At 30.0% G+C, this 14,563-nt stretch overlaps 2 protein-coding genes across 7 annotated transcripts; one reads left to right on the forward strand and one right to left on the reverse strand.

The window, feature by feature from the left end:
* Positions 1–4,646: 4,646 nt before the first annotated feature.
* Positions 4,647–7,935, forward strand: LOC114169164 (BTB/POZ domain-containing protein At1g50280-like). Of its 2 annotated transcripts, XM_028054203.1 has the most exons (4): positions 4,647–4,755; positions 4,938–5,008; positions 5,101–6,276; positions 7,354–7,935. In XM_028054203.1, exons 2-4 carry the CDS (start codon positions 4,946–4,948, stop codon positions 7,744–7,746), a joined length of 1,632 nt encoding a protein of 543 aa, XP_027910004.1. In that variant the 5' UTR covers positions 4,647–4,755; positions 4,938–4,945; the 3' UTR covers positions 7,747–7,935. The 2 variants fall into 2 exon arrangements, with proteins under 2 accessions (XP_027910004.1, XP_027910003.1); XM_028054202.1 differs by having other exon boundaries at positions 4,664–5,008.
* Positions 7,936–8,118: 183 nt separating this feature from the next.
* Positions 8,119–13,805, reverse strand: LOC114169165 (DNA repair protein XRCC2 homolog). Of its 5 annotated transcripts, XR_003600839.1 has the most exons (10): positions 13,265–13,802; positions 12,588–12,658; positions 12,141–12,203; positions 11,765–11,908; positions 10,740–10,824; positions 9,949–9,985; positions 9,771–9,868; positions 9,596–9,665; positions 9,143–9,475; positions 8,119–8,834 (listed from the first exon to the last, which is right to left on the reverse strand). XR_003600839.1 is itself a non-coding variant. In XM_028054204.1 (9 exons), exons 1-8 carry the CDS (start codon positions 13,679–13,681, stop codon positions 9,642–9,644), a joined length of 939 nt encoding a protein of 312 aa, XP_027910005.1. In that variant the 5' UTR covers positions 13,682–13,802; the 3' UTR covers positions 8,906–9,475; positions 9,596–9,641. The 5 variants fall into 5 exon arrangements, 2 of the variants coding, with proteins under 2 accessions (XP_027910005.1, XP_027910007.1); XR_003600841.1 differs by lacking the exon at positions 8,119–8,834 and having other exon boundaries at positions 8,906–9,475; positions 9,949–10,028; positions 13,265–13,805; XM_028054204.1 differs by lacking the exon at positions 8,119–8,834 and having other exon boundaries at positions 8,906–9,475.
* Between the last annotated feature and the right edge of the window lie 758 nt (positions 13,806–14,563).

The raw sequence follows: 14,563 nt of genomic DNA on the forward strand, positions 1-14,563 counted from the left end.
TTAACATTTTGTAGTGGGCTTTTATTGTTGTCAATACCCTAATTACATTGTCCTTTTTTTTTTCAAATCTAAAATATGCAGTGTGGAATTAAAGATGTATTATAAATTTTATAATTAAGAAGTGTACTATGAGCAGTGGAAATATTGATAAAAAGAGTTGTGAATTATGTTATAAGAAAGTGTGATGGTTTAAAGAAACTAAAAGTGGATTTTAATAAAATAGAATGAAAAAAGTTGATTTAGATTGTTTGTTATACGAGGGATGTGCTTCTAAGAAAGAAGTGTAAATCCTTACTAGTTTAATGTTATGCATTGACTAGGAACATATGTTGGTCAGAAATCATCTCATATTCTATTAGGTTTACAAACTCATATAGAGTAACGTAGTTTAGATAGTAAGAGTTTAATAAGTTTTTTATGGCAAAATTAGAAGTGTAATCTCTTGTTTGGTGATGTTATAAGTTAATTTATCCTATCTAGAGAATTTTTATTAATTTGTTAGGTAAAATGGAGTCAGAGTTGTTGTTACAATCTACTAAAAGGTTTTATGAATTGTTAATGCATAAATTTGAATGTTGAATCTAATATTATATTTTGCTTATGTGTTTGTGAATGATATGATGATTGAATCATTAAATGTTATGTTTTGGTCCTAAAACATATATTCAATTATAAATTGTTTGTGCATGTTGATGTTTGTATTAACTTTCCCTCTTTTTATTTTGTTTTCTGTATTTCTTTACGATGACCATTAATGTGGCGTGACCAAATAGGACCGTAGAAGATGGAGAGTCTAGATCTTTGGAGTTATGGTTTAGCTTGGCTGTAGAATTTTGAAGCATAGTGTTGGTGGCTAAAGGTGCTATAGCTTATATATGAATATGTAACGGTATAGTTCATATTCATAATAACTTTGATAATAAATGTTGGGGTACAATATATATATATATATATATATATATATATATATATATATATATAATTATTTATTTTGGGCTGTTACATAATTGATAATAAAGTGTCCCCTAAAAAACACTTATAAAGAAAATTCTCCTTGTTAAATTATAGGAGACAAATGTATAGTGTAAAGATCGGTTAAAATGGCAATAATATAATTTTATTGTTCCTATGTATATTTTTAAGGTTAATATGTTGTTTAAGTTTTGTGTTTAATTTTTAGCTCATGTTTACTTAGAGAATTCTTCTACTCTGTTATTTCAATGTTACATGTTAAGGAAGATCCCACATTATTTTATTTTGGAAAAAATATTATTTAACACGACTATTTGACAATTTGTATAAAAAGTAGTTTTAATAAAAATTAACTTTTAAGTTTTTAGAAAAAAAAAAGTAAATAGTTATCGGTGTCCTTTTATTTTAGTTATAAGGGATTAAAATATATTTTAATGAGATTGAATTTTTTTAACCTTTTCGTAGTCATTTTTAAAAATCACAAAACACTAAAAACCAAGCAAAAAAAATAAAACCGAATCAGCCCAATAAATAAGGCCCAAATTCAACAAATCAGACAGAAAAGTGAAGAAGGCCCGAGTCCATGGTACACTAATAATTTATTTATCTTTTTAAAGAAATAAATTTCTTTTATACTTTTTTAATATAATATAATATAATATAATTATTAATATTAATTTAAATATTCATCGTTTTCTACAAATAAAAGCTACAAGTTTAAATAAAATTACAGATATTATTGTAACACATAACTATCATGATTCCAAAAAAAAAAATATTATAGTTAACTCTATAACATATTAAAAAATTACTTAAAAACAAATCAGGTACATCCTCCATAAAATCAACTAAACTAACTTGATTATTACTTTACAGAAAAAAAGGGGTTAAGCCATAATAATTATTACTAAAAAACAACAAAAAAAATAATACGTACACGTGAAACTAAAAATTGGTGTTACAAGTTTTTTGTTGTGAGTATTATTATTAGATGTTTTGTGTGTGGGCAAGTTGACACAAAAGTTATATAATATACGTAAAACATTTGAATATTCAAAGATGCGTTGCGTTGGTCGGAGAGAAACCCGTGATTGATTATTATAATTTGTTAACTTAATTAACAGATTGTAGCATATATTTAAGACACAAATATTATACTCTTTAAATTATAGCTACGAATACTTTGCATCTTTTTCTTTTGCTGCGTAATAGTTTGGCAGGAGCCACCGACGTTTCTAATTCAATTATTCGAAAGAGAAGGAAAAAGAAACCTACCAAAAAGTACTTTTGGAGTTTCAATACATCACCATTTTTATATATTAAATTAAATAATTTCTGTGACTTACAATTTTGGTATATATTTTTTCTCCACATTAAACATGATTTATTTTTTTCAATAATCATGGTAGATCTATTAATTTATTTACGGAGGTTTTTCTTATCAAACTTTACTGTATTAAATACCAAATATCTTAAGAGAATTAACTAATGTTATTTTAATAAATATATATTAAACACTTGTTTAAATTCGCATTGGGACTTAATTAAAATTTATATTTATAAAATTTTAAAAGTTATATTATAATATAAAATATTAAAAATCATAATTACAATTAAAAATATTATGAAAGTTAAGAATTTATAGAAATTATAAAAATATGATATATAAGATATATGATAAACATAAAGTATATATTAAAAAAAACTTGTTATTTTATTTTATTCACATATATTTTTCTATATATATATATATATATATATATATATATTTTTTTTTTTTTTGAAAATAAGTTACAAAATTATTGATTAAAAAATTTTCTTTTTTCAAATACGGATTTAAATGAGGTGTAGACTTAATTAAATTATATATATATATATATATATATATATATTTTGCCTGAACATAATCGATTCGTATTTATCTTGTTAACTTAAAAAATCCATATTTTTAAACTTAAGGTCGAAATGTTAAATTCCATTGTACTAATTCTAAATTTAAAGTTTCAAATAATAAAAGATAATTATGTATGTAATTGTTATGAAAGTTAATAAAGTTGTAATATATCATAAAGGGTTAATCGAGTTTCAAAGCAACCATAAATTTAAGAAGTTTTAATTAATCTTTGATTAAATTTTGATGATTTGATATTAAAAAAATTATATTTTTCAATTGAGTATCCACGTTTTTTTTTATTAACGGCAAGATAGGACGATCCATTAAGCGATCATCAGATTATTAATAGTGTACCGTATCTTATGTATAAAGTTATATTTTTTTTAGTACTAGACCATAAAATTTAATAATTATTTTAAAAAAATACAAAATTTATCTTGAAAGTTAATTAAAAATAGGTCAAATCATAATTAAATTAAATCATAACTTTTGTAATAAACTAAACTTATCATTAGGTCGTTTATAACGAAGTTGTCACAAGTTAAGTAATGTTATTTGTTAAAATTCACTTTTGAACATCAAAGTTGACAGTAAATGGTAATAAATAAAGAAACAAACTTCTGAATCACATTAAGAAAGTCACTAAAATCATGGTAAGACAACATTTTCACATTGTAATTGGATATTGAAGATGCATAGTATATTTATGATTTACTACCATAATAGTTGTTGTAGGGTCCATATTCACGTGTTAGCAAAGTCTATCAGGAGGCAGAGAACTCAAATTGCATTATGCGACAAACACAAATGTGAAATGCCAAAAAGGAGAATGATATTTTAGTAATTAAATTTTGAGAATTTTTTTTTACAAATTGAGATGATTACTTTTTAAATGATTTTGAAATATAAAAAAAAGGTTAAATATATTTTTGATCCCTTAATTTTCAGTGAAAATTAGAAATAGTCCTTCTCAACACTTTTGGACTAATTTAATCTCCTAACTTTAAATTAGTTCTTTTAAAGTTTATTTGACGTTTCAAACGCATGATAGTATTCATGATAGTATTTGAGTTGTTTACACCTTATTTACACAGTTTAATTCACTTTTGTTTCAATATTTGGTGAGAAATGCGTTTAAAACGTCAATTCAACTTAATACAATTTGGTTAAAAGTACTAAATTCACCGATTTTTTAAAGATGAAGAACTAAATTAGTCTAAAGTTTCAAGGAAAAACTAATTTCAATTTTCACTATAAATTAAAGAACAAAAATATATTTAACCAAAAGAAAATAATAAAATAGAAAAATAAGAAATTACTTAAAAATGTTATCTCACGTTATAAGAAAAAGTTGTAGAAATCCGGTTCATAAATCATTTTCATACTAAAATATGAGCAAATATACTTTGGTTACTTACCACATCTTCACTTCAAAACACTGTTTCCTGCACCAGACAAAATCTTGACATAAGCTTTTGCTATTCCTTCCACCAACACACATACACCAAAACATTTATGTGATTTTCTTCAATTATTTCACAAGGTACAACAACTTGTTCACTGCATGGAAGAATAGGGCAGATTAGGAAAATAAATACATAGGGGTATTAGCTACCTAGCTCCTGTGCCTCCACGTTTACAATAACACCAAAAATTTGTCACAGATGGGGACATGTACATGGGATCTGTCATAAAATAGCCAAAACTAAAACATTATCAATGGCACTGTGCACTCACGGCACAAAAAGTGTATTTAATAATAAACAAAATCATTATATAAAGAATAAAAGAGAGAGAGAGAGAGATGAGGAAGCAAGCATTGAAGTTAATAAGAGGGGTATGAGTGATGTTGCAGAGTTGTGGCTGAAACTTGTTCATAGTTTAATTGGGTGAGTTGGGAATGATGCAGCATATAAAAAATTAAACCACCTATTTGGGTTAGAATATTGATTAATAACATAAAAGCAGGCCACTGTAGGATGATAACAAGATTTATCTTTCTCTTTTGTCATAAAGGGTGCATAATCATATCCAAAAGCACAATTTTTTTATCAGTTTTCCTTCAATGCAGAAGTAGCTATGCCGAAGCCTTGTGACTTGCAAATCAACATCGATGGTCAGCAGATATTTCTCTTGAAAGAGGTATTCACTAATGTTTTCTAGAATGATATAGTACTGATGTCAACACTTAATTTTGTCCGGGAAATATTGATTCCGGTGTATTTATTTTGCAGAAGGTTATTTCAAAATACTGTGGAGGGTTGAAGAAAATCTTGAATCACAGAAAGAGAAGAGGTCATGGGAAGCAGGAGTTAGGGATTAGGATCAATGATTTTCCTGGAGGACCAGAAGGGTTTGAGCTAGTTTCAATGTTCTGTTACAATAATGGAAAAATACAAATCACTGAAGCTAATGTGTGTCTTTTACACTGTTGTGCTGTTTATCTCGGAATGACTGAGGAAATACTCAGCAACAATCTGTTGCAGCAAACAGAAACATTTCTTGAGAGAATCTTCAACTGGGAATGGAGTGACACACTTGTGATTCTCAAGAGTTGCGAGCGGTTTTATGCATATGCAGATGGTTATGGTCTATTGGAGAAGATCATCAGTGTCTTAGCCAAGTTTGTGCAGAATTCAGATTCAAACCTCCTCATGTCATCATCACCTTCAGCATCATCATCATCTTCTTCACCAGATACCAATTCTGCTAAAAGATTCTCTTTTTCATCCAAGAAAACTACCCCAGAGAAATTAAAGTCAACTTTGTCACGCAAGGCATGGTGGTTTGATGATTTGGCAACTTTACCACCAAACATCATTGAGAAACTTGTCCAGGCCATAGGAGCATACAAAGCTGATAACAAAGATTTAGCCCTCACAAGATTTCTGCTGCATTATCTGAAACTAGCCACTCAAACAAGAGTGGTTAATTGCAGCAACAACAGTGAGTATGGTGCTCTTGCAGAAACTGCAACTTATGGGGTGATATCTGTTGGAAAAAAGATGTTTTCTTGCAGAGGCCTTTTTTGGGTTTTGAGGATTGTATCAAAGTTTGGGTTGAGTAGAGATGTTAGAAGAGAATTGGAGAAAGTGATTGGTGGGGTGATTGAGGAAGCTACACTGGATGATCTTCTGGTTTCTGGGCATGACATGGGAGTTTATTATGACATTAATTTGGTGATAAGATTGGTTAGGGTTTTTGTTGATATGAATGGTTCTGATTCTGATGATGGAATGTGTTTACAGAAACAGAAAAGGGTTGGTAGATTAATTGACAAGTATTTGAGAGAGATATCTCCTGATCAGAACCTCAAGATCTCTAAGTTTCTTGGAGTAGCAGAATGTTTGCCAGACTCAGCAAGGGATTGCTATGATGGAGTCTATAAAGCCATTGATATCTATCTTCAGGTGAATAACACATACTCTTTTTCCCTTGATTTTCATATGCATCATCTTCATGAATGATCATAGTAATGAAAAAGATCAAAGAGATAACTGTTTTACTTGAGAAAGCAAATTTTTGGTTTTTATTTGTTTTTTTTAATAAATAACTAAAAAAATATTACAGTACCTGGTTTTTATTTTGCTTTCTGACACTAAAATCTGTACAAAAAACAATGAAGATCCCTGATTATTTAATTCTCAATTTGTTTTTATTTTTCTTTTTAATTAGTTTTATTATACTTATATACATACATATTCTTTTATTATATAAACATAAACACATGACTGTATTATGTGACATATGCAATCAACCAAAAAAGAAAGAAAGAAAGAAAGAACAGGGAAGGGACCAGGATACATACAATCTTATTTAAACATTTCCCTGGATTCTCAAATTTTTTCCCCCATCTTTCTAAGAGCATCCTTCTTCTAGGAGCTTCAATTGTAAAAATATTATATTGAATGCTGTAGTGTAAAAATTTCATGCTAAAAATTTTTAATCCGTATTTTGGTCATTTCACTTTCTTTTGTGGTTTTCTGTTACATAACACGGGGAGTGTAAGAAAATATAATGAAGTCAAGGCGTGCGATCGGATTTGGAAAATCTTGAACCATTTCTAATAATAAATCCCCAATTCCAAAAGTAATATAGAACGGGAAATTACTGTAAAAAATATAGCTTTAATTTCTACAATCTTACCATAAAAAAAAAAAAAAAATATATATATATATATATATATATATATATATATATATATATATATTGCCTACCAATAAAAATCCACGGAAATATATACTGTTAATAGATGACAATATATATTTCCTTTGCACTGTTAATATACAGAGTATTCACGACTAAAAAAACTAATATTCATAAGTTTCATTCATCTCAATATTCTGAATTCTTGCTTCCAGCTCAACATTACTGCATTTAGCTGCTAAATAAAATTTTGTTCTTTCTTTTATACTACCGTATTTGACCAGAGTACTATATAGAGTGTTATACTAAGTATTATTTTGTGAACCAATAATGATTTGCAGTCTCATCCAAGTATCACATTTGAGGAAAGAACGAGACTGTGTAGATGTCTTAATTACAGCAAGCTCACCTTTGAAGCAAGTAAAGATCTGGCCAAGAACCCCAGAATACCTCCGAGGGTTGCAATGCAGGCTCTTATTTCTCAACAATCAAAAGTTCCGACAACTGATTACGTAACTGAGACTCCAAGAGTGAAACCTTCCCAATTAGTATTGTACAATGAAAAAACCAGAAACAGCATCACCCAAGAGAAAAAAGACATGGAACTGAACATAGACAAGATGCAGTGGGGAGTAATAGAACTGGCGAAATTACACAAGGAAATGAACAATCACGTATCGAAGTTGATCTTGCTTGATCCTGCTCGTACTTCATCCTCACCAAGATTTTGTTGAGTATCTTCATCTTCTGTAACTCTCCACCTCTATCCAAGATATTATGGTATTTCTGGAATTGTAAAAAGCTGTAATTGTAATTTTATCTTATATTTGCTTTAGAACTTCAACGCCGTACATGGAATCAAATAGTAGAGTTTTCGTTGCATACATCAATATTATGGGATAGTTTTCTGCGATCAAGAGAAATAATGTTATTGTGTATTAAGTGCTAAAGGTAGTAAAGTTTTGATTGCTTCCAATTTCATTGTTTTAGTGCATATGTAAGCTTGAGATATAAGAGTTATAAAATTGATCTAGTGGTAAAAGACAAATGGGAGAGCTCTCAGGGATTGTGAATTCAACTCTCCTACTAATAAAACTAACAACTAACATTTATCTATAAAAAAAAGTTTGGGACATTTTTTGAATAATAGAATAAAACAATAATGAAAGGGTGCAGGAAGAGATGTTCACAGTTCTGTTCTGAATGATAATATGTTTCAGAACAAACCCTTTTTAATATTTTGTTTCAAAAAGTGCTCCAGTTTTATTTAAATCAGTCAAATTTCTAGCTTTGCACTCTGTACCATGACCCACTACCTTTTAGTTTGTAGGGAAAGAAAATTAATCTGGCTGTCCTTGTTTCCTAAAGTTGTTAGCCTCTGGTTATACCATACAGGGAAAAAGGAAAGGAAAGAAGATAGAGACAAGTAGAGGAGTTATCACTCACGATTGGTATTGTGTGCTTAAAAAGAAAGGCCTTTCCTAATTTCCTTTGGAATGTATGTAAACATGTGGTGAGTGGAGACCACAAAATTACTTACTATCCTTCCAAAAGAGTATGAAAAGGAAGTTCTTTCCTAATTTCCTTTGGCTTTTACAATTAGAAAGAATGAAAAAATCAAATAGAATGAATGAGATGTGTGTAAGTATGTGGTGAGTGGTGCCCACCAAACTACTTCTTTTCCTTCCAAAAGAGTATAAGAATGGTGGGGCATATGGAAATTCTATCATCACTGCAATCATTTCCCATCTTTTGCAAATATGCTATCAAAGATGGATGAACTTCAGCCTTCCAATTCAACCTTTATCATTTTCTCTACGTCCTAAAAGCACATAACAAACAAAGCCAAGAATAATTGGTACGTGTAATGTATAAAGATTAACAACAATGCAATGATCACATAAAAAAGGTAATTTTATTTAAGGAGTTCACCGAATTACAATAGAAAGATATTTTCCTAAATAAAGAATATATTTGCGTCCAAAAAAAAAATACTCATGATATGAATTATGAAGCATCGGAATTTCAAACGCGCAGATGCTGATAAGTAGCAGATATGAAAAATGTAAGCAAAATGAAGCTCAACTATCAAGCATGAGTTCGTGCTATCTAGGAGTACGAATTAGTCACCATCAGCAGAAAGCCCCTGAAGCTTCCAGTATTTGGTGTGATTGAACTTTGCACAATAATTATGTTTTAGAAAATGTTTGATGTTTGATGAAATATCTTCAGCCAGTGCTTTTGTCCCACCGTTTTTTCCCGTTGTATAGGATTGAAAAATGGTCATTCTTTCTGGAACAGCTAAGTGGAACGGAATTCCTCTTCAGTTTCTCATGTGACATAATATTGATCACAAATAAACTTCACAATACTTGATTTGATTGATCCTGTGACTGTCTGTGTCAGAATATTTCCAGTCAAGAAGTCACACTTTGTTCTTGTAGTGAATCTGTACTACATCAACTAATAACACAAACAATACAAAATTTGAAAGCAAATAAGTAAGAGGACTACTAAAGTAATAATGATAGTGATAATATACTTAAAAAGTTCAGAAGAGATTTGACACAGTAATTTTGTTACCTGCCACTGCAAGGATAATCATAGACATCCCTTCGCAACAAGTACTTTATGATTGGACAAAGACACCAGCCTACAAGCTCAACAAATTAAAAAACTAAAGTCCAACAAAAAATCCAAGTTTAATTAATAACATTAGAGTTGTTCAAAAACAATGATCCACACATCATGTTCTTACATCTTTCACTACAATCCTGTCTGGAAAACTCAATTTTGGCAATAACCATTCCAACGAGTAGGCTGAGTTTTGATGATTGGTTGTACCGGGATGCTCATCTGAAAGGCAAGAATAAGCTGATAACATGGCTGATGACAAAAGCAATTCTCAATTAAAATAGTAATAATGGAATCCAAACCTGAAGAATGGATAAGTATTCTGTGTGTAACAAAGGACTGAGACAGTTGAAGGAGCAGTATCAAATTAGAAATCTTAAGACTGAATTTCAAAATTAAGCACACATATTAGAAATTAACAAAAAGAAAGCATTAGGAATTAATTTTGGTCCCTTTCTTCAACCCAGGAAAATAAAATGCATTAGAGAAGCCATAACAACTGTTAATTCATACTCAATATTTAGAAAAGATTCCTTCTGTAAACAACTGTTATTACATCAAATAACTAAACATAAAGTACAAGAGAAGATTATTTGAAGCAGCACCTGAAATTTAATAACTAAACAACTGCTTTACATTTAATGACTGCTATATTGTCATACATAATTAAATTATAATAAAAAGCAGAAACCAGTGATATTGTCTCACATCCAGGTCCTGTTAGAATATATTTTCTATAGTACAAATAAAGATAATTGTGGGTAGTTATCTATCATAAACTTTTCCAATAAAATGTTTAAGAATATCTTCATTTTATATAAGAGGCTTGCCAGATACAAGGCGTTGGGTTATCTATATAATTGTAAATCAATACCTCGGATAATTACTCTCAACTTCTCCTCCTTTCCCATCTCTCCCACCACTATAATTATTTCCTAGCGTCCTTCCACTTCTAACATTTTTAATTGATATTTCAGATATCGTTTCATTTTTAGGCCTTCATCTATAAAACATAAGATCTTAGTAGAATTTTGTAATGGGTATGGGACACGCATGACAGAAGTATATGATATACTAGTAGCAAAACTTCTACCTGCCAGACAGATGGCATGTATTCACGATACTGAAAATTTTGATGGTTTCTTGTCATATTTTTTGAACATCTTTCTTCCATGTTCCTGTTATAGGTATCATCATACAAAAATGAAGAAGCACAACTGGGATTAGAACAGATAATACAGCCTACGTTTTATTAGTGGCTGATCAATGAAAAGCAAAACAAGGATACAAAAAATATTCTGTTGAAAAACTATGAAGGCCGATTGGGTTTCACTAAATTATCTTGGCTTTACAATGTGTTGAAAAATATTACAGTGAAAATGAGGGAATAGAGGCGTGAGAAATATACTTATAAGAGAAAAAAGGACACTGAAAACAGGAAGGAAGCTTATATGACAACAAATACTTTTTTTTAAAATAAAGATGAGAATGTTCTTCCATCACTATACAGGATATAATCCTAACTAGGTTAATATTACAACCTGTGCCAATCATATGCCACATTCTTGATATTGTTAAAAAATAAAGGGGAATAAATACAAAAGTAAGTAGACCAAACCAAACCCATTAGGAAAACCTAAAATGTAAAAGACCACGTCTATCTCTACAATAATCATAAGACATGCAAGGAGGAATAGCCCCCACCAAACGAATGCTAAACCTCTAAAACAGTGGTTAAATAAAATATCACCACACTAATTACCTTCTCTTAAAATATGAGAAATCCATTCTTATTTTATATTACAGGATAAAGTATATGGCAGTGTTGTTCTCAATCAATTACCCCATGACCAGCCTCCTAATAATTAATAGCAACCAATCCTCTGACAAATAACCCTCGAAATGGATCAACTCCTCCTTAACCCATAACTGTAGTAAATAGTTTTTAATGCTTTTGACACGTTGCACTGTGTTATCAAAATCAACAATGAACCAATAAAAGATATCTTCCTGATCATACAAGATTTTAGGTGAAACTCAAGAGTTCTTCAAGATTCTCTATATCCGGAAATTGAAAGGATCGTGTTTTAAATTCCACAACCATTATATATGACTCACCCTTTGACCTCATTTGAAGCTGTAGAATATCTATTCCCAAAAATCACTGACTTTGTGGCCATAATAAGCATAGGGTGCACCTGAAGAAGTTTTCTAATGTTCTGTACTACAGCTTCTGACACAGTCTGAAGGAAAAGTTTTTTTCTGCATCACATGATATCTACAAATTAAAATCAATATATATCTGAACCAATGATACACACTTTCTTCTTGTTTTGTATCTACAAGTTTTCACACTTTAAGAAAGTTAAAGAGGGACAATTTGATCACTTAAGATTGAAAATTCTGAATTAAATCGATGCTCTGAGAACTTTAAAACATGAGGCCAAAACACAGCCACCATCTACAAGGAAATACCAACATATGTATAACTTACTTGCTGGTTTGTCTTTGAGACAAGAACATTGATGCACGATCCATCCAATGAAAAGCTCCAATGCTGCCAAATACAGTTCACTCAGTCCAAGTTTTCTTATTACATAATTTATTCAGAGCCGATACAGCAACATTGAAAATAACAGTTGGAACCTATGAAATAGCCGCATCATTCCCCACCCCACAACTATACACAATATCTCCAGATTTTTAAAACGAAAAGTTATTTAAATGGCATTCCAATATATCAAAGGAAACCGCAGAAAAAAGAAAAAAAGAAAAAGACTTTTATGTTTTACTGTAAGATGAGCCAGCCGAACTAACAATAGCATAAAGATCACAACTAAATTGAGCAAATAGAAAAGCCACCAAAAAACAAGAGCAGTTTATTTTACAAATCATAACAAATAATAAAGTTGATAATTCGAGAAAAAAGCAAGAAACCAGCCTGTCAATCATGAGCACGTGAACACCAACTCCGTGAACTTCTTTCTCCTTCTCTAAGCGACAATGCAATGTCTACAGCAGAACAAAATGAATAAGATACATTAACAGAAGTAGTGATAAACACTGATGTAGCAGTGCAGAAAGAGATCCTAGATATAATAACATGGTCTAATTACTCATTTGATTTTATACCTCCACAATCTTTACAGAGTAGTCTCTACCTACACACATAAGGGTGAGAAAGAGATGGGTTGAGCTTATCATTGCCCTAATCTGACCTCAAATTTTGATTATATCATTATTTAAATTTAAACACAACTCAATCAAGACTAAAAAATAAATGGAACAAACCGGATTAACCCAACTTTTTTAATGTAATATATAGATCGTATCAGTATGTATGACGAAATAATAAAATAGAAAAAAAAAAGTATAAAACTTAAATTCTGGTGTATTTTATAATAAATATTATAAATAAATAAGTTCCTAGTAAATATAATATCTTGTTATAGAAAATATTGTCTATTAAATATAAGAAAATTATTACTAATGTATACTTGTTCAACTAAACATACTAGGATACAAGTTAGTAAAACTAATGCACTACAAAAGTACAATTCAATTGTATGGTTTGTATCACAAAAACATAATAAACGATAAAAAGGAATAATGGTTTACCCTGAGAGTGTGAAGAAACTCAAAGCTATCGTAACAACGGACATACAAAAAACGGGCCATGCAGAGACGGTACAAGGCCTGATCATAAGAATCCGTTCCGTGTTGCGTGATGCGATGAATGAGCAATTGAGAGAAGCGCGTGATGTCGAAGCGGCAATCGAGGTCGAGAAAGAGGACCAAGTGGTCGAGGCCTCCGTAGGGTTTGGGGAGAACGGAAGTGATGGCGGCGTGAATGAGAATTTGAGTTTTGGCGGAGGGCGACGGTCCCACAAGCTCCAGGACGTTGCCGACGCGGAGAGGAACCCTATGCAGCGGCGGAGGAAACACGAACGGCCGCACGCTGCTCACTCTGCTCAGCATCTCCGCCGCACTCTCATCTCCCTCAATCCACTTTTCAATTTCCTCTTTCTCTTTCATTTCTCTTCTCACTTTTCAAATCTCAATTCACCTTTGCATTATTTCTTAATATTTCTCACTCCCACGCAAAGCACACCTCTTCCCGCCTAATAATCCTGCTCACAACAATAACGATTTCGCCCTCTGATTTTTATTTTTATTTTCTTATTTTCTGAGTCGAAAATAGCTCTCGTCTTATTTTCATCCGCTGGAAAAAAATAGTTTTTTATTAAATTTGCATTAACTTAGTTAAAGTAATTGACATATATTTGATATTTAGTGATGATGACATATTTGTTAAAAAATTAACGTTAACATCAAATTATAGAAGTATTTTATCTTTATTTTTTATATTAAAACCATTTTTTTCTTTAATAAAGATATATAATAATTACTGAAATTTTAAAAAATATTTAAATTATTAGCGAAGTTCAAGTAAAATTAACAAAATTAATTTTTTTTATTAAAATTGTAAGTTTTTTTATTATACTAAAGAAATAATATTTGAATTGCTGAATTCACTATTTACTCTAATTTATATTTATTAATTGGTGATATGAAATGTATATTATTAAAAAATTTATTTGAATTCTACTTTTTTAGTGAACTATATCTTTACTTATTGAGGCTTTTTATTTATTTCTTATAAAGAATCGCTACGATAAAAGTTTCAAAAAATCTTTAATTTTGTTTTTCTTTCCGATCCTCCTTAGCTGTTGTATTTGGCAGGTCACTTTAACTTATTTCCCTAGTATAATATTAAATATATTTTTGCTTTGTAAATTAGTATATAAATTTATGCTTTCTTTTAATTAAATACAAAATATTTTGTCTATTATTTATAAAATAATGTAAAACATATATGTTTTAAACATGTGATTATATCTATGATATATGAATAAA

This window comes from Vigna unguiculata, chromosome 11 (genome assembly GCF_004118075.2).
Source record: "Vigna unguiculata cultivar IT97K-499-35 chromosome 11, ASM411807v1, whole genome shotgun sequence".
NCBI lineage: Eukaryota > Viridiplantae > Streptophyta > Magnoliopsida > Fabales > Fabaceae > Vigna > Vigna unguiculata.